The sequence below is a fragment of the Ambystoma mexicanum genome, chromosome 14, assembly GCF_040938575.1.
Source record: "Ambystoma mexicanum isolate Mex_15411 chromosome 14, UKY_AmexF1_1, whole genome shotgun sequence".
NCBI lineage: Eukaryota > Metazoa > Chordata > Amphibia > Caudata > Ambystomatidae > Ambystoma > Ambystoma mexicanum.
This window is the reverse complement of record NC_090940.1, coordinates 37,342,998-37,369,387: the sequence shown is the minus strand read 5'-3', so window position 1 is coordinate 37,369,387 and position 26,390 is coordinate 37,342,998. Positions and strand designations below refer to the sequence as shown.

At 49.3% G+C, this 26,390-nt stretch overlaps 1 protein-coding gene across 1 annotated transcript in view; it reads left to right on the top strand.

Moving 5' to 3' along the window:
- ARHGAP5 (Rho GTPase activating protein 5) overlaps nucleotides 1-26,390 on the top strand; it is a 513,384-nt gene that overhangs the window by 407,139 nt on the left and 79,855 nt on the right. Inside the window, exon 4 of the mRNA XM_069638466.1 lies at nucleotides 2,198-2,275. Coding sequence (XP_069494567.1) covers nucleotides 2,198-2,275 — 78 coding nt within the window. The remainder of the gene's footprint in view (nucleotides 1-2,197; nucleotides 2,276-26,390) is intronic.

The window sequence follows — 26,390 nt, the reverse complement described above, 5'->3', positions numbered from 1 at the left end:
AGCCTTTGCATTCATAAGGCAGGGTTCCTGGAGATCCCAGGGCACATTATTATTACTCTTTGCATTCATCATAAGGCAGGGACTACGTGCAGGGTTCCTTGAGATCCCAGGGCACATTATTACTCTTTGCATTCATCATAAGGCAGGGTTCCTTGAGATCCCAGGGCACATTATTATTACTCTTTGCATTCATCATAAGGCAGGGTTCCTTGAGGTCCCAGGGCACATTATTATTAGTATTTGCATTCACAAGGCAGGGTGCCTCTAGATCCCAGGGCACATTATTATTAGCCTTTGCATTCATAAGGCAGGGTTCCTGGAGATCCCAGGGCACATTATTATTACTCTTTGCATTCATCATAAGGCAGGGACTACGTGCAGGGCTCCTTGAGATCCCAGGGCACATCATTATTACTCTTTGCATTCATCATAAGGCAGGGTGCCTCTAGATCCCAGGGCACATTATTATTAGTCTTTGCATTCATAAGGCAGGGTGCCTCTAGATCCCAGGGCACATTATTATTAGCCTCTGCCTTCATAAGGTAGGGTTCCTTGAGATCCCATAGCGCATTATTATTACTCTTTGCATTCACAAGGCAGGGTGCCTCTGCACATTATTATTAGCCTCTGCCTTCATAAGGTAGGGTTCCTTGAGATCCCAGGGCACATTATTAGCCTTTGCATTCATAAGGCAGGGTGCCTCTAGATCCCAGGGCACATTATTGTTAGCCTTTGCATTCACAAGGCAGGGTGTCTCTAGATCCCAGGGTACATTATTATTAGCCTCTGCCTTCATAAGGTAGGGTTTCTTGAGATCCCAGAGCACATTATTATTAGCCTTTGCATTCATCATAAGGCAGGGACTATGTGCAGGGCTCCTTGAGATCCCAGGGCACATTACTACTCTTTGCATTCATAAGGTAGGGTTCCTTGAGATCCCAGAGCACATTATTATTACTCTTTGCATTCATAAGGTAGGGTTCCTTGAGATCCCAGAGCACATTATTATTACTCTTTGCATTCATCATAAGGCGGGGACTACGTGCAGGGCTCCTTGAGATCCCAGGGCACATTATTACTACTCTTTGCATTCATAAGGTAGGGTTCCTTGAGATCCCAGAGCACATTATTATTACTCTTTGCATTCATCATAAGGCGGGGACTACGTGCAGGGCTCCTTGAGATCCCAGGGCACATTATTACTACTCTTTGCATTCATAAGGTAGGGTTCCTTGAGATCCCAGAGCACATTATTATTACTCTTTGCATTCATCATAAGGCGGGGACTATGTGCAGGGTTCCTTGAGATCCCAGAGCACATTATTATTAGCCTTTGCATTCATAAGGCAGGGTTCCTTGAGCTCCCAGGGCACATTATTATTACTCTTTGCATTCATAAGGCAGGGTTCCTGGAGATCCCAGGGCACATTATTATTCGCCTTTGCATTCATCATAAGGCAGGGACTACGTGCAGGGTTCCTTGAGATCCCAGGGCACATCATTATTACTCTTTGCATTCATAAGGCAGGGTGGCTCTAGATCCCAGGGCACATTATTGTTAGCCTTTGCATTCACAAGGCAGGGTGCCTCTAGATCCCAGAGCACATTATTATTCGCCTTTGCATTCATCATAAGGCAGGGACTACGTGCAGGGTTCCTTCTGCTGCCAGAGCACATTACATGCAAGGTTCTTTGAGATGCCAGAACACGTTAGTCTCACAGACTCCTGCTGAAGACAGCTTAATCACACCTGTTGGTAAGCGAGTAGGATTTTCATTTGAAACGAGGCAGTGTTTGTAACTGTTGAACTACTAGTGAGCCGGGCGCTGGGCGGACATTGACGCTTGAGCCTGGACACCAAACACATTAAAGTCCGGCATCTCCGCTTCCTTGGGAAAATGTGCAGGGACTAGATCTAAAACTCTGAACGAGACAGATTATGAATAGTTCTTTTCTCAATTCCATCACCGAAGCATTGTTATAGGCCGCAGCACCATATTACTTTTGTATGGTTTCCGAATCCTCCATGGCGAGGCGAGGTGAGGACTCTATGCGCTACCTTCTGTTTGGAATGGCTGCTATGCTCAGTAGGGGCTCTGTCCCCAAATCTTAACTGCATAATGTGTACTTTATGCAAGTAGTAAAAGTCCTGCAGGGTTTCTCCTGTATACTCATGCTGTGTGTTCCTTCCTTGAAGGTTTGTGTACAGAAGGACTTTACCGGGTCAGCGGGAATAAAACGGATCAGGACAACATCCAGAAACAGTTCGATCAAGGTAATAATCTCTCTGAACATGTAAGCTTCCCATTCTGCTGTGTTTGGTGCCTTTTATAAATCTTTTGAATACACTCGGTGACTGAAGAAAGGTAGCAGGTGGCAGTGCCTTTTGTTCAGGAAGCCATGTTTGGCCAGCAAGTTCTTTCCTCTACGCCTCCTGGCAATACGCTCTGGATCCAAACCCCTCCTCTTCCACAGCATTGGGCCTCCCACTGAAGATGCCAATCGGATGATGGGGGAGGGAAAGCGGGCACCCTTCTCTGGGCTAGAGAACAGCCAATGACCAGGAGGCGGCGACCCCATAGGCCACCCCCCGGCAGGAGGGGGAAGGCATCTTTGCCAAGGTGTTTGACCTGTCCCAGGAGCGAGGGCAGAGAAACGCTTGCTGCTGAGACGTGGGGAAAGCAGGGAGCTGCCAGGCACTATATCTTGGAAGGGAGAGCCTGTTGGTAGCGCCAGTGGCCTGTTGTGTTAAGCCAGGGCTCTGCAACCTTTGGCTCTGCAGATGATTCGGACTAGAACTCCCATCATCGCTGAACAGTATAGGCTAGATATGTTTGCAATCGTAGTCCGGAACACCTGCAGAGCCAAAGGTCGAAGACCCCTGTGTTAAACCATCCTCCTATGTGTGCACGCTAGCAGGCCTTCGCCTCTCTCAGCCTCTATTGGCAGCAGTGTTGGGATGGGTCTCCTGACATTGCTTCACTGCACATTGGCTCTCGCTCTGCCACTTGAAGTCCTATGCCGTCAGACTGCCTCAAGTCTATAGCCACATAGTGGGGCGATCCCCATTGCCACCCCCACACCCCTCTTGTGGACACAGCATGTCCTATATTACAACACACAATAACCACAGACAACTTTGTAAAGTTTTTTGAAACACAAGGTCAGTTTTATTTGGGGCAATGTAAAATTGGCGGTCCCAGCCACATAATAAAGAATTACATCTACAGGCTGACCCGTGTCATTCCCTGACTGCTCTGGGGCATAAGCGAACATACGGACCACTGACCTGAGATGCTGTGGCCTAAAATGCCCTGGAGGGGAGTCAGTGCGAGTCTCTTGGATTTGGCTCGAGCCCGGCTATTCCTGAACCCTCACTGGCTAGGACCGCCTGACACTCCGCCGCGCTTTGTGGGTGGCTTCCCTGCTGGCCCCACATAACTAGGACATACTCACCAACACTTCTATCTGCAGCCATCCCTTCTCAATGCCACTTGCATTGCCGTGAGAAAGACATCCATTCCCTTATCAGACAGATGGACACAAGTCTGCAGCAAAATGCGATGGGAGAGAATTCAAATGTCCCACAAAGCGCACACATTCAGATTTTGCAAATTTTTCTGCGCTCCTATTCTAGTGCTTCCTGGATTTCTCCTTCCCTTTCTGGCAAACAGCGCCATACTACACCAGCCTCTGTGCAATCTCAGACCAAAATGTCTGTGCCAGGTAGCTCCTGAGACGCTAGGCGCAGGGCCACCTGCACTTGGACCAACCAGCTAGCAACCCCGACCCAACTTGGCAAGGTCATTACCGCACAAGTGGATTACCATCATTCTCGGTGCCGGACTCCACTGCAGTGGCCAATGTATGGCGGATAGCAAGGAGTGCAACCTCATGCCTGGGGTACCCAGCCATACCACCTCCGTCCCCCTAAATCCTAGGTTGAGGCCAACCTTCCATTGCAGAGCCTTCTTCTCTCCCCGTGATCTAAAGGAATGACCGATCATCCATACTACATCTGTCACAAAACATTTCTACTTCGCTCCTGCTCCCAACCCCCACCTTTGGCACTGCTCAAAACCCCAGCACCTGGGAAGGGTACCCCCTGTTGGGGTCTCCATGTGATTTACCCCTGGGCGTGGGAACCATCTGGAACCGTATATACAGCCTGTAGCGGCCGGATTCCCATCTGACCACCATCATGATAGCCAGTGCTGACATCCCCTGTAAAAATGTTGTGGTGGCTGCCCCGATCCTGAAACTGTGTGGGGACCAACCCTCACCATGGATGCCCAGTGCACCCAGGGCTGCCGACAAAACCTTCCTGAATTGAAACACTGAGAGGGGGGCTGCTGGAAAAGAGATTGACCCACAGCAGCCGCCAGCCTTATAAGCGTCCCCCAAGTGCCTGCAACCGGAAGTCAGTCCCTGGGGTACACCTCTTCCACTTCGCTGGGGAGAAAGAGTAGAGTGGGACCACCCCCAGAAGGGGGCTGCCTGAGGGGCAGCCCACTATGTAGGCTGTCCCTCTAGCGCCCCCTGCGGGGGGACATTCAGCCTCTTCTTCAGTGTATTAATGAGGCCCTGATCAATTCTATGCTGGATTACGCAATGCGCTTTACAGAGGGACCCCCCGGTTCTGATTAATCTCTTTGAAACTATTGAACACACGACCGTAGATTCCTTTACTCTGCTGACACCGGGTTGTCATCCCATTGAATTCAAATTGCAGTGCATGGTGCCCCAACTGCCTATATGGGGGCTGTGCCCTGCCACCGCCCCGACTAGTATCCCCACTTAGAATGGATTGTGTCCCCCAGCGTATTCCACATCTTTGACATGTAATTTCCACAGCTGTGTACTTCGGAAACTTTTTCGGCAGAGGGTGTCCTGCGTCGATGGTGTCGGGTCGATGTCCCTCGAAGGCCTCCGTCAAGGGTGACGTCACATAATATAGGATGCACGGCGCCCGTAGCCTCAGTTCCGTTTTTTTCTTCAAACGTGTTTGCTTCGGAGACTCGGCACGCCTTGTGTATTTCTCGTGAATGTCGTCTTCTTCAACCCCTTTGACTCAGCGGTCCAGGACTGCAAGTGTAAGATGTTGATTACCAAACCGCATTGCATTTGTTTGTGGTGCCTGGGCAAGAGTCACGACACCAACGACTGTTGCAAATGCCTTTTGCTGACTGCTAAGGCCTTGCGGGAACGTAAGGGGAAGCTTCAGGTAGGTAGGGGTTCTAAACCCAGTAAGTCCCGTAAAACTTCTAAGGGGGTGTCCACCGACGATTTGAGGGGGCGACTCTCCACGTCAGAATGAGTCCCGGGGATCTTGGTCCCGGAGTAGTTCCCGACATACGGTCTCCTCGTCTTGGCATTCCAGGAAACGCCGTCACCGGTCGCCTTCCCCGTCCACCTTGGAGGATGGAGCCACGAAGAAAGTGGCATGTCCAACTAAGTCCACAACTCCAGAGGAATGGGCTGCCTTCAGGGAGCAGATGCTGGCGATTTTCCAATCCCAGGGCACAGTTCCGTCCGCGCCTTCGGAGGAAGCCGGCATGGAATGGTCTCGATCCATGGCTCGCACGCTTTCGGGCTCGGGTCCTCGGCGCGACTCATTGGGAACCTTCAAGGTCCCGTTCGGACAAGGCTCAGGATGGTCGCAAGAGACGTGCTTCCAGGTCTTTGTCCTCGTCCCCAGCGAGACTGCAGAAACCTGGTAATGGCTCGAGGTCGGCAAAGACTGTCGGTGCCGTGTCCGTCGGATACGGACGTCGAAGCTTTGCTTTCGCACCAGCCCTTGGCGTCGATAACGGCACCGAAGCCGTCAGCACTCTTGACGCCGAAGCCTTCGGGGCCTTTTGGCCGCAGTTCACAGATGGAGATCCCTGCTACTGTGGATCCTCCAAGGAAGGCTACTGCCAAGTCTGAGGCCTGTTAAGGACTCCAGATACTCTTCTGTCCCGAAGTAGGACTTTTACCTCCCTCTGGATGACATCTATGAGGAGAAGGAGGGGGAGAGGTCGGACTTCGTTTTTTGACCCTGTTGAGCCTGATGTGGCTCCAGTATTTTCTGGAGACAGCCAATTGGAAGAGTTGAGGCAATCTCTTCATGATGCCAGTGGCTTGGACACTTCTCCTGAGGTGGATTTTGGCTGGCCTGATCCTGGGGCGCATGCTGAGTCGTCCTACAGGAGACTGATGGCTAGGGTCACAAAGTATCTTGGCTGGTCCAGTCCTCCTGAAGCTTTTGTTCAGGATGACTTCATGGATATTTTGTATCAACTTCCGTCCTCCGACCCTGGTATTACCTTTTCATTTGACGTTGCAGAAAAGCGTGGCGGCTGATTGGCAGACACCGGAATCTCTTCCGGCAGTTGACAAATCGTTAACTAAAAAAATACTGCCCTTCCGGTAGCGACCCCAGCTACCTTTCATCTCACCCCAATCCCGAGAGTTTGGTGGGTCAGGCGGCTATGGCCACCTCTAGGCAGGCGGGGTACCCTACCATCCTTCCTGATAGGGACGACAAACGCTTTGACGGTTGGGCACGCAAGCTGTTTTCTGCTGGGAGTATGGCGTTGAAGTCGGCCAACTCCACTTGTGCCTTCGCAAGATTTTCACTCTCTCTGGAATTGTTTCTCTAGCGGCTGAGCATATTCCCGAAGGGGAAGAAAGGGATGGTTTCCTTGCTCTCGTGCAGGATGGCAAGGATACCATGTGTGAATCCCTTCAGTCGGGTTTGGACACGGCCGACCGTGTTAGCCGGTCGATGGCTGCGAGCACCGGTATACGCAGATTTGCGTGGTTGCGGAAGTCTGGTTTTGTTCCGGATGTGCAAGCCCGTCTTTTGAACATGCCCTTTGATGGCGCGCATTCGTTTGGCAGCAAGGCTGACGAGAGCCTTGAGAGGTTGTAGACCTCAAAAGCTGCGGCTAAATCTTTGAGCGGTGCTGTGCGTCAACTTCCGCCTTTTCGTCCTAGGGGACAGCAGTGGAGGGGAAGTTCTTTTCGTTACTACTCCTCTTTTGGTAGAACGAGAGGAGCCACCAGTCAAAGGGGTTAGCGTAAAAGTACCCATGGTGGTCGGGGAAATAGGGGTGCCAAAGCCGCTCAGGCAGCTGCCACTTTGCCTTCAGGCGCTGCCGCAGCTGCTCCAAAACCAGCATGAGGACATGTCCCATTGTTCGCCGGTTGGGGGCAGACCGTCTCAGCATCTCGAATGGCGAGCTATTACTTCGGATTCATGGGTTCTGGATACAATAGCCCACGGCTACTGCCTTCCTTTCCTAAAGGCTCCATAGAACTGGTGCCTGTAGCAGAGAGGACCAAGGGATGGTATTCCTCATATTTCTTTCTTTCCAAAGAAAGACGAGGGATTGATAAACATCTTCGCGTTGGTTGAACAAACTTCTCAGGAAGGACAAGTTCAAGATGGTTACTCTTTCTCAAGTCCTCCAGGCCCTTCAACTTCAGGATTGGCTGGTGTTTCTGGACCTACAGGATGCTTACTTTCATGTGCCGATTCATACCAAGCACAGAAACACCTAAGTTTTGCGGCTTGTGACTCGCACTTTCAGTTTCGGGTCCTGCCATTCAGATTGACCTCCGCCAGAGGGTCTTCACCAAGCTAATGGTGGTGGTGGCAGCGTACCTCAGGCGAGGGGGGCACGGGGGGATTTGTGTCTACCCCTACCTGGATGACTGGCTGATCTGGACGCTCTCTCCCGAGCAAGCGTTGGATCACCTTGGTCTCACCTGCTGCTCCCCCCACAAGCTGGGCTTCTCCCTCAATTTCAAGAAGTCACATCTGACACCTTCCCAACAGCTCCAGTACATTGGGGCTGTATTGGACACGTCCTTGGGGAAGTGCTCGCCTCCCAAGGTGAGTGCTCATCACATTGTGCAGATGGTGGACAAGTTTCAACATGCCCAGAGTCGCCCGGATTTCGAATTCTTAAGGTTGCTCGGCCTTATGGCGTCCTGCTTTATTCTGGTGCCAAAGGCCAGGCTGTGGATGAGGTCCCTGCAGTGGGCTCTCAAGATGCAGTGGTTGCAGTTCTCGGGCAAGATGTCGGATCCCGTTCAGATTTCACTCTGTCTCACAGGATCTGCTGTTGTGGGCAAACGAGGGGACCCTAATGAAGGGGGAGCCGTTTTGGCAACCGTGGCCGCAGTTGACAGTTGTTATGGACGCTTCCCTCACAGGATGGGGAGCTCATGCGGAAGATTTGACCGCCAGCGGTCATTGGTCTCCGTCGGAGTCCAAACTCCACATCAACCTGTTAGAGCTGAGGGCCATCAGGCTGGCCCTGAAGGCTTTTCTGCTGTCTGTGCGGGGGAAGTGTGTCCTGATCATGACGGGCAATACAGTGGCCATGCATTACCTCAACAAAAAAGGGGGGGTAGGGTCACACCCGTTGTGCAGGGAGGCGATGCAGCTCTGGTTCTGGGCAATCCACCAGGGAATATCACTCTTGGCAGTTCATCTGGCTGGACAGGAGAATGCGGTCACGGACGCTCTGAGCAGGCAGAGCACAGTCTCTCACGAGATGGAGTTGGCTCAGGAAGTCGACTGAGGCCTTCGAGGGACATTGACCGGACGCCATTGAGGCATGACGCCCTCTGTCAAAAAGTTTCAGAAGAATACAGCTGTGGACATAAGATTTGGAATATGTTGGAGGATCAGCCAGTTTAAAGAAGGTCACCTTATGGTAAGTAACTTGTTCTTCTCTTCCTGCCAGAACGTTGGCTCACATTCCAGTTTTCTATTGGTGGAGCTACCAACCCAATGTAAATCTAGAGGAGGTGGGTGGTTGCCGGTCTCTGATCCTCTGTTCTGGAAGCCCCCTCCTGTTTGGAAAGTCAATGCGAAAAGCTTTAAAACCCACCTGCTTCGCTACTTGTGTCTGCCCGACAATGAAGCTTATACGTCCTAGATGCGGCTAGGTGGTGTGAAAATCAAGATCCGAGTCTGCAGTTCTGGATCTGGCTTAATGGTCTCAATCTGCAGCAGTGGATCAGTGTGGGTTCACGACTACTTCCCTGGGGGGTGGGGGGGTGGAGGTCTTGAGTGCTGAACCTCCACACAATGTGTATATTGTGCTGTTTTTGGGGCAGGGAGAAGCCCGTCACACATGTCTCTGCTGCTCGGGTGTTCGCCGCCCAGTGTGTGTGTCTCTCTCCCTCTCCCTCTCCCTCTCCCTCTCCCCTCTTATTTGGGACATGTTATGCTCCGGTCCATGCAGCCCTCCAGATAAGATTTCCAAGTAGCAATGGTACAGTAAGACCCATTCGAAGGGATTGTGTCCTCCGACGTATTCCTCATCTTAGATATCTCCTTCCAGCTCTGCTGGCCTCGGAAAATTCTTTCTCTAGAGGGCGCTCCGAGTCGATGTCCCTCGACAGCCGCCGTATCGACGTCATCCTGCCTATAAAGGCTGCGCGCAGCGTCCGTTGCTCAGTTCCGTTTTTCCGCGCTTACTCAGTGCCTCGGAATACCGTTGCTCAGTTCTTGTCAGATTAAACCTATTTACCTCGAGTTATTGGATCCGTACTCGATGGCTTCCTCGTCGGAACCGACAACTCCTCGATCCGGCTTTAAAAAATGCCGAGATTGTGAAAAAAAGATGTCACTCACAGAGTTTGTCTGTGGTGTTTGGGAGCTGAACACCATTGTTCGGAGTGCGAGGACTGTATGTCCATGACAGCTAAGGCCCTGAAGGAGCGTAGGGGGAAGCTGGAGAAAGGTAAGACTTTTAAAGCTTCTTCTTCGTCGACGAAGTCGAGACTCTCGTCACCATTCGCGCTCCAGGTCTCGGAGTGGGTCCCATCACTCCTCGAGATCGAAGCACTCGAAGAGAAGACGTCGAAGATCCCCTTCTCCGTCTTCCTCTTCCTCTGTTTTCGCCAAAAAGAATCCCTTGCCCCACGAAACATAGTTCCCGGGCTGAATGGGAGGAATTCCGCAAAAATATGATGAGCGTCTTCGAGAAAGCGGCCTTGACCCCCTCGAAGACTGCCGAGAGCGATGCTCTGGTCGAAAGACCCGAAGGTCAAAAACGCCGCGAGTCGCAGTACCCTGCGAAGGAAACCTCTCGAGCGCGTCTCGAACCCTCGAGTAGGACTATGACCTCCAAACCTTCCTCGAAGGTTCCGTCGACGCCGAGGTCGGTGTCTTCGACGCCGTTGTCGAAGGGACCTTCGACACACGGGTCTGTCGACTCGACGCCAGCGTCGACGCCAAGAAAAGTCACGGTCACGACACACCCAGTGACTATCCCCAGGTCCTCGATGGCTTCGAGATTGTCGAGTAGAATCCCAATTCTGTCGAGGTCATTGAGGCCTCCGCCTTTGTTTTCGACGCCACGCTCGAAGCCTTCGGCGTCGACGACATCGACGTTTTAGAGGCCGTTAATGACAAGTTCGGCACCCTCTGCCTTGGAAATGGGATTTACTCCCTTTATGAGTTCAGAACAATTGAGAACTATGTCCTCAATTTTGGAAGAGGGTGAATTGTCTGAACAGGAAGACACATTTGAGTTGCAGGGACCTGTAACCCCAATTAGAGAGGAATTTTCCTCTGAAGAACGCATGTTAAAGGATCTTCATAATTCCTTACATGAGGCAAGCGGGTTAGACACTTCCCCTGAGGTGGAGTTTGCTAGGCCAGACCCGGGGGAGCATGCTGAAACCCCCTATAGAGCCTTAATGGCCAGGATCACAGAGTGTATGGGGTGGTCTGCACCTTCACAATCTTTCCAACAAGATGACCTCACGGATATTCTAGATAAAGGCCCACAGGAGGATCATGTGGTGCCTTTCCATAAAGCTCTTCAGAGGAAGATTATGACGAACTGGGAAACCCTAGATGTCGTCCCGGCAGTAAATAAAAAACTGTCTACAAAATACAGGGTATCCTCTACAGACCCAGAGTTTTTGTCAAAACACCCATCCCCAGAAAGTCTGGTGGTACAGGCAGCATCTTCTACCGATGTCAAGACGGCTTATCCTACCGTCCCACAGGACAGGGACGATAAAAAATATGATGCTATGGCAAAGAAAGTTTTTTCGGCATGTAGCATGGCGTTAAAATCTGTGAATGCTACTTGCACCCTTGCTAGATTCAGCCATACACTTTGGGAGTGTGCTTCTACAGCGGCTGACTGCATCCTGGAGGGAGAAGAAAGGGAGGCGTTCCTGAATATCATACAGGACGGTAAAGACGCTATGTGCGAATCCCTCCAGACGGGCATTGATTCGACTGACAGTATCAGCAGAGCAATGGCGGCAAGTACAACAACCAGGAGATTTGCTTGGTTGAGAGTCTGGTTTTGCCCCAGATGTGCAAGCCAGGCTCTTGAACATGCCATTCGATGGCTCTTCTTTGTTTGGGAAAAAGGCGGATGACAGTTTAGAAAAACTGCAAACTTCAAAAGCAGCAGCAAAATCCCTAGGCGCTGCAATCCGTCAGACACCTTTTCGTCCCACAGGAACCTCTGCGAGAGGCAAGTCCTTTCGCTTCTACTCCGCATTCGGAAGAGGTAGAGGACGACCGGCTCAAAGGGGACAAAGAAGAACTACCCGAGGTGGACGGGGTAGATATTCAAAGGCCGCAGCAACAGCAGGTGCCTCTTTATCATCGGCATCTGCATCAGCCGCCCCAAAACCACTCTGAGGACTTCCCTCACAGGACACCTGTAGGAGGCAGGTTGACTCAACATCTGGCGGAATGGCAGGCTATCACGTCAGATGCTTGGGCATTGGAAACAGTTGCCCAAGGTTACTGCCTGCCTCTCCTACGCATACCTCAGTCATCCACCGGGGATCAGCTCTCAGAAAGCTCCAGAACCGCTCCTCTTGCAGGAAATTTTGGACCTGCTAGAGAAAGGTGCCATAGAACCTGTAGCGGAGAGGAACAAGGGCTGGTACTCCCATTACTTTCTCATTCCAAAGAAAGACGGAGGCCTGAGACCCATCTTGGACTTGCGAGAATTGAACAAATTCCTCAGAAAAGACAAATTCAAGATGGTCACTCTTTCTCAGATCCTCCAGGCCTTTCAGTTCCAGGACTGGTTGGTATCTCTGGACCTTCAGGACGCTTATTTCCATGTGCCTATCCATCTCAAACACAGGAAATACCTGAGGTTCGCAATTGGCAACTCTCACTATCAATTTCGAGTGCTGCCATTTGGGCTGACCTCCGCCCGAGGGTCTTCACCAAGTTAATGTCGGTAGTGGCGGCAAGTCTAAGGAGGGAAGGGATTCATGTCTACCCCTACCTGGACGATTGGTTGATCAGGGCTGTCTCTTCGGAACAAGCTCAGATCCAACTAAATCACGTGTGCCACTCCCTTCACAGACTGGGCTTCTCCCTCAATTTAAAGAAGTCACAAATGATACCATCGCAGAGACTCCAGTTCATAGGAGCGATCCTGGACACTTCGTTGGGAAAAGCCTCGCCACCAGAGGTGAGGGCTCAAGATATTCTACAGATGGTTACCAAGTTTCAAAATGCCCAACGTCTCCCAACCTTCGACTTTTTGAGGTTGCTAGGCCTCAAGGCATCCTGCATTTTCCTAGTGCCAGAGGCTCGCCTGAGAATGAGATCCCTCCAGTGGGCACTGAGGACTCAGTGGTCGCAATTCTCAGGAAGAATGACCGATCTTCTTCAGGTTCCCGACAGGGTGGCTCGAGACCTTCAGTGGTGGGCCTGTCAGGAAAATATTCTGAAAGGAGAACATTTTTGGCAACCCTGTCCGGAGATAACGGTAGTCACGGATGCCTCACTCACGGGGTGGGGAGCCCACACCAACGACTTGACCATCAGCGGTCGTTGGTCTCCATCGGAGTCCAGACTACATATCAACCTGTTAGAGCTGAGAGCCATCAGACTTGCGCTGAAGGCGTTCCTGCCTACAAGGGAAAAACGTCCTGATAATGATGGACAACACGGTGGCCATGCATTACCTCAACAAAAGAGGAGGCGTAGGATCACTATCCCTGTGCAGAGAGGCGATGCAGCTCTGGTTTTGGGCAATCCAAGAAGGAATCTCTCTATCGGCAGTTCACCTAGCCGGAGAGAAGAACTTGACAGCGGACGCTCTGAGCAGGCAGAGAACAGTCTCCCACGAGTGGGAACTAGCTCAGGAAGTCCTTCAAGAGATCTTCGCCCTTTGGGGAACCCCTCAGGTGGATCTGTTCGCCACCAGCGTCAACAGGAAATGCGATCTGTTCTGCTCAAGGGAATTTCCCCCGAGAGGAGCTCTGGGAGACGCGTTCATAGTGGACTGGGAGTTTCCGCTTCTGTACGCGTTCGCACCGGTCCCTGTCATTCCTCAAATGATCAGGAGGTTGAGAAGATTCCGGAGAACCATGATCCTAATTGCCCCGGATTGGGCCAGGAGAACGTGGTACCCGGACCTTCTAGACTTGTCCATCTGCCCTCCAATTCGACTTCCACTCAGAGGGAACCTACTCTCACAGAAGGGAGGTCAGGTTCTCCATCCAGACATCAAAACCCTCAACCTTCACGCTTGGCTTCTGAAAGGTTGAGGTACAAGGATTGGGACCTCCCTGATGATGTTATGGAGGTGTTGCTTTCGGCAAGGAGGCCACCAACAAAGTCTTTATACCGCTGCCGTTGGAACAGATTTTGCAGCTGGTGTAGAGAACAGAATATCGACCCTTTTTCATGTGGTACACCAATGGTTTTGTCCTTCCTTCTATATTTGGCAAATTCAGGCCTTCAAGTTGGCACCATTAAGGGCTATCTCGCAACGCTATCCATCTTTAAGCGCACTGTGGAAGAACCATCCTATTTCAAATTACCCTTGGTAATACAGTTTCTAAAGGGGTTAACCAATGTTTATCCCCCAAGACCATTCCAAGTTCCCTTTTGGGATTTAAACTTAGTACTAACTTTCCTGATGGGCACACCTTTCGAACCACTCCATTCTTGTTTAAGATTCCTTACCCTTAAAACTGTTTTATTAATAGCACTTACATCTGCTAGAAGGGTGAGCGAATTACAAGCTCTTTCTTGTAAACCCCCTCACACAATATTTCACAAAGACAAAGTTGTCCTGCAAGTGAAGCCTAATTTCCTCCCAAAGGTGGTTTCTGAATTCCATATCACTCAGAAGATTACCCTACCATCTTTCTGTCCTCCTCCTCACCCGGGGAAAGAGGAAGAGAGGTTACACAGGCTAGACCCTAGAAGGGCTTTAAGTTTTTACATCAGTAGACTAGCCAGGATAAGACAGGCAGACCAGCTGTTTGTAGGTTACGTAGGTCACAAGCTGGGGTTACCAATAACTAAGCAGACCATTTCCAGATGGATCATTCTAGCCATTCTGGAATGTTATAAACTGGCAGGGAAAGAGCCCCCTCAAAACCTTAGGGCTCATTCGACCAGAGGTATTGCAGCTTCATCGGCCCTCAAGAGGCGTGCCGGTTAAAGACATCTGTGCGGCCGCTACATGGTCGTCTGTCCATACCTTTACACGTTTTTACAATTTGGATTCCTCCTCCAGTCAAGAGACTAGGTTTGGAAGGGCTGTACTGCATTCTATTCATCAATAGAAGACAGCATGAAGTCAGTACTCCCTCCTCCAATAATAGAATACTGCTATGGGAGCCTATCTAAGATGAGAAATACGTCAGAGGACGCAATCCCTTCGAAGAACAAGTTACTTCTTACCTTGTAACGGTCTTTCGACGGGATGTTCCTCCCACGTATTCCTCATCGGCCCTCCCATCCATCCCTGCAGTTCTACTTCCCGTGTTGTTGCAGCTTACGCTCCTTCAGGGTGATTAGTCTAGTCCAGAAAGTATTATTGTGGGCTACAAAACGGAACTGAGCAACGGACGCTGCACGCGGCCTTTGTAGGCAGGATGACGTCGATACGGCGGCTGTCGAGGGACATCGACTCGGAGGACGTCGACGCGCAGCGCCCTCTAGAGAAAACATTTTCCGAGGCCAGCAGAGCTGGAAGGAGATATCTAAGATGAGGAATACGTCGGAGGAACATCCCGTCGAAAGAACGTTACAAGGTAAGAAGTAACTTGTTCTTCTCAATGTAAGAACACGTGTCACTGTAAAGCAAATGTTAGTCGTTCATGAACATTAAAAGATGGAAGTGTCCCCTTGGGGTCGGGCAGTAATCCTAGTAGTTTCTTCTTCCTGTGGCACTACATGTACTACTGGCCGAAGGAGCTGTGTGGGTCAAGGCTTGGAGGTTTTTTGCTTTTGCTTCCCGGTTCTTCTTCTTTCTAGGTACTTGGCAGTTTTGGGAGAGTAAACGTGGCTGATGCCGCCTTGTCTGTCGGGCTGCTTACATGAATCGTTTGACATGCTTTTGTGTGATTCAATGTTTTCGAAGCTCTGCTCTGACGTCCTGGGCTTTCTTGGGTTTGTGTGCGGCACTGGCATGTTCAGCTTCTGGCACTTATGGACTATTGGTCTGTTACTGTGTTCTTTTTCCAAATGCATCGAAACATTAACATGATATTGTATTTTTAATGTACACGTTCTCTTTCTTTTAATGAGGCTTGGTACACTGCCACCTGCCCCCTCCCTGAATTGATAACTAACACTGTTTAGTTTACTTTTTTAATTCTCCCTTCTCATGTTCGATTTTTATTTTTTGTAGATTGCATTTTTTGCTTTTAAGAGAGTTGTACTCAGTTTAATTTTCGTTCTCTTTTGTATCCCTTTCCTTTTTTGTACGAAATGCCAGATTTGTTATAGAAGCTAATGTGGTGATATGCCATTTTTAGTTTTGACATTTAAAGGTGGCACTTAGCACTGCTAAAACGATTGCATTGTAGTACAGCTACTAGGGAGATGGGCTGTGAGCACGGACTCCAGCTTGTGAGCATTTTTTAAATTATTTTATTATTTACCCACCACGACCCTTCTAGCCTCTATTGCCATTTACACCAGCTATACTTACCCCGCCAAACACTCTCCTGGGATCTGTGGTAGCTCGATCACACAGTAACATCAAACTGAATGCTGTATAGGGACTACCAGTGCCATTACTAAGTCTTCTAAGAGTTATAATGAATACTCGCTTAAACAATTGTGCCTTCAGCCTTTTTGATTTATTATCCATATTGCCTCACATCTGTTGCTGGGCCTTCTAGTAAAAAGCTAGCATTTACAAAGCCAACGGTGCTGGTGTGACAAATCAACTTCCGGGTTCCAGTGGTGATTATCTGTTTCAAAACCATCAATCAGCCCCACACCTCTAGTACACAGGAAGGGATCCAAACAGATTGGAAAAACAAACAAGTTATAAACCACCTTGTCCGATTTGGTAATGTGGACAGAACTTCAGGCTTATCTCCGAAAGGTCATGGATCGATGATTAGTTGCAACACAGCAAAAATGCAATTATTACCTAATGAGGTGTCCAGTCAAGGTTGTAATAAAAAGGTCTACTTTATTAATCACAACAGATGGTTCTAGTACACTACAAAATACAACACACACTGTAAAAGAACACAGAGGACAGACCGTTTCAAAAAAGGGAAAGAGATGCACTCTGGATACTGACCGGAGGGTAGTTGGTATGGTTAATAACCACAACAGTTTAAGGTTTCTTGACTTTAGCACAAAGGAAGCAATGGGTCTTAAAATGTCTCTAGGAGCCTTCTGGGAAGGGTCAGGGGGACAGAACCACAATGTACTTTGTGCTGTAGATGTTCTTGTTGCTCGACCAGGTCGAGTCTGCTTCAGGGTGCTTTGCAGGCTTCTGTGACAGAATTTGAGATGGGAGTCGCTGCGGGTATCAACGGCACAATGGTTCGGTGAGCAAAGCTGGACGAATGGCTGCAGGCTGGCCTACAAGGCAGCTCAAGGCTCAGGAATCATTGTCTGTGTTGATTGGTGGTTTAAGTGCTGGTTGAGACCTCTCAAATTTCTTTAAGCAACAGCTTGACAACAGTCAGCGTTGCCATTGGTTGCGGATCGAGTAACTCGACTTGCTTGAAAATGTCCTTTGAGGCTGACGTCGGCAGAGGCTCGTTGTGGCACTTCTCCCAGCTTCTTCAAGAGGCTTGTGTCGTCCACAAGCTGAGGAGAGTGTTGCAGGCACCTACCTTGTCCTTGGTTGTAGGTTGAGATCTTCTGGCACTTCCTATGAAGGAAGCTTGCTGCAGAGCCTAGCAGGGCACGCTGTGTGATGGCTGGGTACTGGTTCTGGAGTGACTGGAGGTTCCTCAGAGTTATGGATTTCCCTCTGTTCCCTGGAAACTGATAAGGGAAGGATCATGCTTCTCTCTTTGGATATCCTGGCTTTCTTTCACTGGCAGAAGATGCAAGACAGACTGTATCTTCTCCCAGGGTCCAAGGTGAGTTCCCCTTTCTTCTTGTGAACTCTTTTGATCTGCCAAAAGAGGGGCTCTGACCTCTTTTAGAGCCAAGTGGACCACAGCGATTGGTGTAGGTTAATTCTGCATTAATGAACCATTCTTGGGGTCCCTACCAACAATATATGTGTGAGATCATAACCAGAGTGCTTGAAAGTCCATGCCCCTGCCAATCTGCATCAAATCGGCAAAGGGAAGTCGAAAACTAAACCTTATAAATCTTCGAGTCCGAGGCATAAACCGGAAATACACCGAGAGAAATCTTGATCCGCTTTGAAATCATTGTGGGCTTCGACAAGCCAGGAATCCATTAATTCGAAGGTTCCTTCAAAGAAACCTAGAAAGTCGGCAACTCTGGCAGCCTCGCTAAAGCCATCAGCTCCGAGCCATCAATGTCAGCGTCGAAGTTGACTCAGACAAAATCGACACCAACTTTGAAGACGTAATCGACGATTTCTTCGAAGTTGTCAAAGCCTGTGTTTACGCAGGATAAGGTTTTCAAACTCTTTCCAAAAAGATTTTAAAACATGTTTAACTTCAATTTATGAAGACCATGAACCCTCAGATGACAATACACCACCGTTTGTCCTACAATCTAGTACCCCAAATGTGCCAGAGGAGTTAATTTCTGAAGAGCCTAAGATAAGACTTGTATGAAAACCTGCAAACAGCTAGTGGAATAGATGCCTCTCCAGAATTTCAATTTATGAAACCAGATCCTTCTGACCCCGCTGACTCCTCATACAGACAATGAGAAAGGTGGTTGAATTATTGAGTTGGAGCAGGCCTGCACCTTCTTTCGAGCAGGATGAACTAACCGATATACTGGATCAGGGTCCCAGGGAGATCCAATTTTGCCCTTTCATATCACCCTAAAGAAAAGGGTGTCCTCTAATTGGAAACACCAGAAACTGCAGCTGCAGTAAATATGAACTTGGCAAAGCAATATAGGCCATCCAGCAGTGACCCAAAATATTTAACAAAGCACCCAGCAACAGAGTTTGGTGGTTCAGGCTGCTACGTTTACCAAACAATCTGCATTTCCTTCTATCCCTCCTGATATGGATGACAAGCAAGTGGATGCCTGGGCTAGAAAAAGTTTTACTGCTGAAAGTATGGCTTTAAAATCGGCAAACACAACTTATGCCTTGTCAAAATTCACGTTTACCTTGTGGGACTGTGTAGCTATGGCGGCTGACCACATCTCAGAAGGAGAAGAAAGACATGGCTTTTCCTGTCTATCATCGAGAATCATAAGGAGGCAATGTGTGACTCCTCCAGTCATGTCTGGATACTGCTGATGGCATTAGAAGGTCCATGGCAAATAGCACCGTGCTGTGAAGAGTTGCGTGGCTAAGGAAGTTTGGATTTGCACTGGATGTGCAATCTAGACTCCTCAATATGCCCTTTGACGGCTCGTGGCTGTTTGGAAGCAAAGGTGATGAGTCTGGAAAGGCTGTAGACCTCAAAAGCGGTGACTAAATCTTAGTGCCGCCATAAGACAGCCTCAACGTTCCTGCCTGCTACATCAACTTGGAGGGGTAGGTCCGTTGGATTCTACTTATCAGTTGGAAGAGGGAGAGGAAAAGCCAGCCATAGAGGTCAGAGAATATTCCCTTGAAGTGGACGAGGGAGAGGTGCTAAGTCAGCCCAAGCAGCGGCAGCTTTACCCTCAGCCACTGCTTCAGCTGCCTCAAAACCACTCTGAGGCCTAAACCTACAAGACCCTGTGGGAGGCAGAATTTTTCTTAGCATCTGAAAGAATGGGGGCATTACTTCAGGTGCTTGGGCACTGAAAACAGTAGCCCAGTGTTGCTGCCTTCCCTTTCTAAAAGGCCCCAAGATCATCCACTGGGGAACAGCTTTCAAAATTCCAGATCCGCTCCTTGTGCAGGAAATTGTCATCCTGCTAGTGAAAGGTGCTACAGAGCCGGTACCTGGGGCACAGAGGAACAAGGGTTGGTACTCCCCATACTTTCTAATTCCCAAGAAGAACAGAGTATCGAGACCCATCTTGGACTTGAACAAGTTCCTCTGGAAGGACAAGTTCAAGATGGTTACTCTTACTCAGATCCTTCAGACCCTCCAACTCCAGGATTGGATGGTATCATTGGACCTTCAGGATGCTTACTTTCATATGCCAATCCACCTCAAGCACAGGAGGTACCCGTGGTTGAGGGTTCTCATTATCAATTTTGAGTTCTGCATTTAGGGTGACCTCCGCCCTGAGGGTTTTCACCAAATTAATGGTGTTTGTTGCAGCGAGTCTCTGGAGAGGGGGTGGGGTTTACGTCTACCCCTACCTGGATGAGTGGCTTATCAGGGCACAGGCACCCGAAAAAGCCCTGCAACATCGCAGCGTAACCTGCCACTCCCTCCACGGACTGGGCTTCTCCCCCAATTAAAAGAAGACCCACGTGATACCATCACAAAGACTCCACTTTATCAGAGTGGTACTGGATACAACCTTGGGGAAAGCCTCGCCACCTCAGGTGAGGGCTCAATACATTCTGCATATGGTCACCAAATTCAAGAGTGCCTAGCGTCTCTTTGTCTTCTATTTATTTAGGTTAATTCGCCTCATGGCATCCTGTATTTGCCTGGTGCCAGAGGTTCGCCTGACAAGGAGATCTCTCCTATGGGCTCTCAGAACTCAATGGTCCCAATTCTCAGGCAGGACACCGGACCTTCAAGTTCTAAGCATAGTCGCACAGTATCTTATCCGGTGGTATTGCGAAGACAACATTCTTTGGGGTGAACACTTTTGGCAACCCTGGCCGGAAATAACAGTAGTTAGACAGCTCGCTCCTGGGGTGGGGAGCCCATGCCAATGATCTGACCATCAGCAGTCGTTGGTCTCCATCGGAGTCCAAACTACACATCAACCTTTTGGAGCTCAGGGCGATCAGACTAGTGCTGAAGGTCTTCCTGTCCTCTGTATTGGGAAAGAATGTCCTGATAATGACAGACAACACGGTGGCCATGTACTACCTCAACAAGAGAGGAGGCATAGGGTCACCACCACTATGCAAAGAGGCAATGCAGCTATGGTTCTGGGGAATTCAAGAAGGAATCTCCCCGTCAGGAGTTCACCTAGCCAGAGGGAACACAGCAGCAGATGCTCTGAGCAGACAGAGTAGTCTCCCACGAGTGGGAACTAGCTTGGGAAGTCCTTCACAAGGACTTCAGCTTTTTGGGGAACCCAGCAAGTGGATCTGTTCACGACCAGTGTCAATTGGAAGTGCAAACTGTTTAGCTCCAGGGAATTTCCCCCAAGAGCTGCTCTGTGGGACGCGTTCATAGTGGACTGTGAGTTTCCACTCTTCTATGAGTTTCCTACAGTCCCCATCATTCCACATGTGATCAGGAGGTTGAGAATGTTTTGGAAATCCATTTTCCCAATTGCCCCGGATTGGGCCAGGAGGATGGTACCCAGACCTACTGGACATGTGCATCTGCACTCAGATACGTCTTCCACAAAGAGAGCATCTTCTCTTGCGAGAGGAGGGTCGGGTTCCTCATCTAGAGGTCAAGACACTCAACCTTCAGGCATGGTTTCTGAGAGGTTTAGACATAAGGATTTGGACCTCCCGGATGATGTAATGGAGATCTTGCTTTCAGCCAGAAGACCAGCAACAAAATCTTTGTACCGCTGCCATTGGAACAAGTTTAGCAGTTGGTGCAGGGATACGAATGTGGATCCTTTTCTTTGTGAATACACCCAGGGTGCTTTTTTGTTATTACGTTTGGCAAATCTAAGGCTTCAGGTTGGAACAAATAAAGGTTACCTGGTGGCGCTGTCAATTTTCAAGCTCTCTTCAGAGGAGGATTCCTATTTTAAAATCCCTCTGATTATTCAATTCCTAAAGGGTCTTACTAATGCTTTTCCCCCAATTCCATTCCTAGTCCCGATATGGGATCTTAAACTGGTGTTAAAATGTCTAACATGCGTTCCTTTTGAGCAATACACTCGTGCCCACTAAGATTGTTAACTATGAAAACTGTTTTGCTAATGTCAATAACGTCAACCTGCAGGCTAAGCGAGTTGCTGGCACTTTCCTGTAAACCCCCACACAATGTTTTTCTATAAACACAAGATTGTTTGCATAGTGAAACCTTTGTTTCTACCAAAGGTAGTCTCCGACTTCCACTTGTTGCAAAATATAATTTTACCATCTTTCTACCTACTTGCTCGTCCTGGAAATGAGGAAAGATTACACAGGCTGGACCCAAGCAGGGCTTTTACATATCAAGAATGTCCAAAATTCATCAAAGTGACCGATTATTAATTGGTAATAGAGGTCCTAAATTGGGTTTAGCTATGGCAAAACAGATCCTTCCAGATGGATCATCCTGGCTATTGGGTAATGTTACTTGTTAGCGGGAAAAGACCCGCCGGTAGGTTTGAGAGCACATTCCACAAGGGTCATGGTAACCTCTGCTGCTCTTCAGAGAGGTGTTCTGGTAAAAGACATGTGCAGCGGCCACTTGGTCTGTTCACCCTTTTGTAAATCATTACTGTATGAATTCACCTGGACAATTTGTGGAAAGTGGTCCTTCATTCAGTCCATGGTAACATTTAAGGGCGCACCACCAAATTATGTCTTCTTTAGGAGTCTATCATAAGACGAGGAATACAGGGGAGGACACAATCCATTCGAAGAACCAGTTATTTACCCGTGGTAAAGTTCTTTCCATTGGATGTTCCTCACACGTATTCCTCATTGCCCCTCCCATCCTACCACAGGTATAATTTACATGTATTTACACTTTGCGCTTTCTTGGAACCTACGGTCTATGGTATGCCTGATAATTCCTCTACAGGAGGGGAAAAACACAAATGTTGCCTACGGACACTTCATGCGCTATTTATACTAATCCCGTCGACAGTCGAACGGAGTCCCCCAAGGGACATCGACTCGACAAGATGGCACAGCGCCCCTGTCGCGAATTTTCTCAGAAGCAGCTTAAGCTGTAAAGATATTTATCATAAGATGAGGAAAATGTGGGAGGAACATCGAATCGAAAGAACGTTACCACGGGTAAATAACGTGTTCTTCTATTGCACACACTACCACACAAGGCTATACTGTAACATTCCTGTGAATCAAGAGGCGTCTCATTACACTCCTACTTGCCATTCAAAGGCAGCCTTTCTGTAAATTGCTTTTTTTACAACTCTTGATTTGCGCTTTTGGGACTCGGGGGTCTTCATGTTGCCACCTTTATTGCGAGGAATTAACTGGAATACAGGGAGACGGTTACAGGGCAGGGGTTCCACTGAAAACATACTAACAAGTCCCACCCTCAGTTTAGGCTTCAAATGTGCAGACTCCATTGGACTGCTTGAGCACTTGCGTTCCCTCGAAGTACCTGTGATAAGCCAGGTAGAATATTGATTTCAGAAGATGCCAGCATTTCAGTCGGCATTCATTTTCTGCTCGAACTCTCAAGAACTCTGAAAGTTGAGTCCCAGGCACCCAACCTTACACACCACCCCAATGCCTTCCCAGCCCTTCCCCCTACTGCTTGCTTCTCATTCCTGCTTCCTGCAACTCTTCAAACCATCGCCTAATCGTCCTACCTACCAACCAAGGTCTGTAAAGCAGGGCATGACCACAATAAGTTATATATGCACTTGGTTAGACCACTACCGAGCTAACAGCCACGCTATAATTGGCTATCAGGCAAAATATGGAAAGTAAGGACATCTACTCAGTACACTACCCTGCAGTGATAAAATAACAGTTCCCCTGACTGGGCCTTACGGTGCATAAAATGAAGATCCCGATTTCGCTGTTTAAGGTTGGACGCCGTTAATGCCTTCTCATCCTCTAAATCCACATGATGGCATGAATGAGCTTGTTCATGGCACAAGAGAATACCTCATTTCTGATGTTTGCTAATCTGCTTAGAATCACATGCTGTGCATAGGTCCGACATCCAGTGGTCACTGCGGAGTATTGCATTTTGTTTTTCGTAGTCGAAAAAGGGGACGTCGACAAGGCGTGTCTAACACTATCCCTATAGTGACGTGCGTTGTACCCACAATCCCTCACGCGTCGAGGTCCCTCAGATTGTTTTTTTCCGCCTAGCTTCTGGTCGCCTTACGCGGAGCTCCTAGAGAGACATTGCCAAATACTTACTACGGACCTCGGTCCTTAATTATACTTATTATATTCTTAAAGATCCCTCCACTCGACGTTAGCTGTGAAGCTGTTTCTCCGCCGAACAAGTTTTCGACGGAGGGGATCCTTCGGCGCTGCCGAACAGGTGGCCTGGCCTCGCCGGCCAACATACAGTAGGGAGAGTGGGGGTTCGAACTTTTATCTTCTCTTTGAGAATGTCTTTCTTTCTCCCCTATCTTTCCCTTGGGGTTGTTATCACCAGTTATTGCCTTAGCTATGGGGAGGACACCTTTTAAGTTTTGCCCACGCTGTAGGGGCAAATACACTTGGAAGGATAAACACAAGCTCTGTAATCGTTGCTTGCCCCTCGATCATAAGGAGGACAGCTGCGCGGCCTGTAAGCTCTTGAAACCAAGAACTCTTAAAGAACGAAAAGTTAAGAGGTGGGCGGACTACGCTATGTCGAAGTCAGTTTCCTCACCCGCCGCCGCTGTTACAGAAAGTGATGAGGAGGGTGATAACTCGACGTCCGTTACGGAAGTCATTAACCCCCAGAAGGAGCGCTCGTGCTCCTCGACGTCCGTCCCCGGCCCCGACGGGCTCGGCTCACGCCCTGCTTATGGGGATGAACACCCCGGCGACAAGGACGCACATAGACCCCATAGGCCTAAGCACACAACCGACGGCTCTTCTTCGTCGAAGACGAAGGATCCATCAGCGCCGAAGGGGACGCAGGGCACTCCGGCGTCTACCTCAGACTGTAAGGGTCTCAAGCCCCACCCGCAAACGCAGCCGCGACCAGCGATTGGGCTTTCATCAAACACGGGCGCTACCTCAAAAACATCTGACGTAACGCTCCATAGAGCGGCCGTCGAGAAACAACGCGTAACGCAGGCAACGTCGATACCAGAGCCCTCTACCGACGAACTCGTCAAGAGCCTGGCGAGAATTGTTTCCGAAGACAAACGTAAGCGGACGACGAAACAGACGTCGAATACCGCACCAAAAGCTATAGAAACGCCGAAAAAGCACAAGAGTAGCCAAGAACTGCCCCCTTCATCTAAGGGCACTTCTGAACTACCGGAGGGCTTTTCTGAGGGCGAGGGAAACCTTTCGTCGACGTTGTGGGAGCGTTCTAAGCGTTTGGAAGGCGAAAACACTGATTTCCCCCCTCTAGACTATTCAGGGGTCCCCCATGAGACCCTTGAAAGACTCCATTCTTGTATGGAGAAAATGGAAAGATTTTTGGGAAGCCAAAACCCACCCACACACAAAAGACCAGGAGAATGGCCCCAGGATGACCCTAGGGTCAAGATCCCTAGACTGTTTCCCCTTTCTACAGACGTATATAACCTCACTGAAGAGGAGCAATACCTCCAAGAAGATGAGGGTTTGGGTGGAGAGGAAGAACATGAGGAAGAGGGGTTTGAAGAAGATCCTTACACTAGTGCAGGAGTTTTTGAAGAAGATACAGCCACCTCGCAGCCCTGGCAATCCCCATCAGTGCAGCTTTAGCAATCCCCATCTGTGCACTCAGACCCTGATGCCTTTCACCCTTCTCCTCCCAAGGATTCACCTATTGGAAACACCTCTCCCATAGATGACCAACCTTCCCTTAATGCACTATTGCGCAAGGCAGCAGCGCATTTTGAAATAGACACAGGGGAAACTATTCCTGACGTAGACTTTGTAGAAAAAGTTATTAAAGAAAAAGCCCCTGTTAGTCAGTCTATTCCGCTCCTGGCTTCCATAAAGAGAAGAATAACTCCTTCCCTTTCCAATCCTGCATTAGTCAGAGGGGTCAACCCTCGGATAGAAAAGCTCTTCAGCCCTTCGTCCTCTGACCCCTTGTTCATCAGAGGACATTCTATTCCGGACTCCCTTGTAGTTACTAATACAAGAAAAAGAGCGGGGGTACCACTATCCACTAGTGAGGCACCACCTGACAAAGAGGGCAAGAAGCTCTATGCACTTGGGAAGAGAATCACGACCTCCGCAGCCTTCTCAACTAGGATTGCGAATAACAATTCCCTACTAGCTAGCTACGCAGATGCACAGTGGAGCAAGCTGCGCAGCGAAGCAGAGGACGCACCAGAACCCCTGCGTTCACGCCTGTTAGCTATAATCTCAGAGGGAACTCTTGTAAACCAGGGCATCATAAAGAACTCCTTAGATGCCGCAGAGACGGCTGGCCGTTCCCTGGTTCAGGGAATACTTCTCAAACGCCATGTCTGGCTGCGCAATTCGGGATTTAAGCCGGAAACCCAGGCTTCCCTGATAAATAAACCCATAGAACAAACACACCTGTTTGGGAAAGCAGTTGAGGCCCTAGAACATGCGAAGAAGGAATTTGATACCATCAAGACTCTTGACCAAATTTCTAGGCCCCCTAACAGACGCGGCTATGGCAATAGACGCTCCTTTCGTGGCCAACGCCAGCAAAACCAACAGCAATTTTACTCTGCTACCAACTGGCCCTCTAACCAGGGTAACAACCAATTCAGTCAAAGAGGCCAACGCAGTGGCAAAGGAAGAGGTCGCGGCTCCAGCCCCAAAGGTTCCACGCCCAATACCAACAAATGACCCGAAGATTCGGGTCCCCTCCCATGCATCACCGGTCGGGGGCCGGCTAACATCGTTCCTATCAGCATGGGAGGAAATATCGTCAGACCTCTGGGTTTTATCCACCATAGCCCACGGATACTGCATCGAATTCAACGGTTCCCCGAAGTACAGACCCCCACGGAACAGACGCATGACACCGGAACACCTCACCATTCTTCTTCAAGAAGTAGAAGAGCTACTGAAAAAAGAAGCTATAGAGGCTGTCCCCCTATCTCAGGTAACAGAAGGTATTTATTCAGTGTACTTCCTTGTACCCAAAAAGGA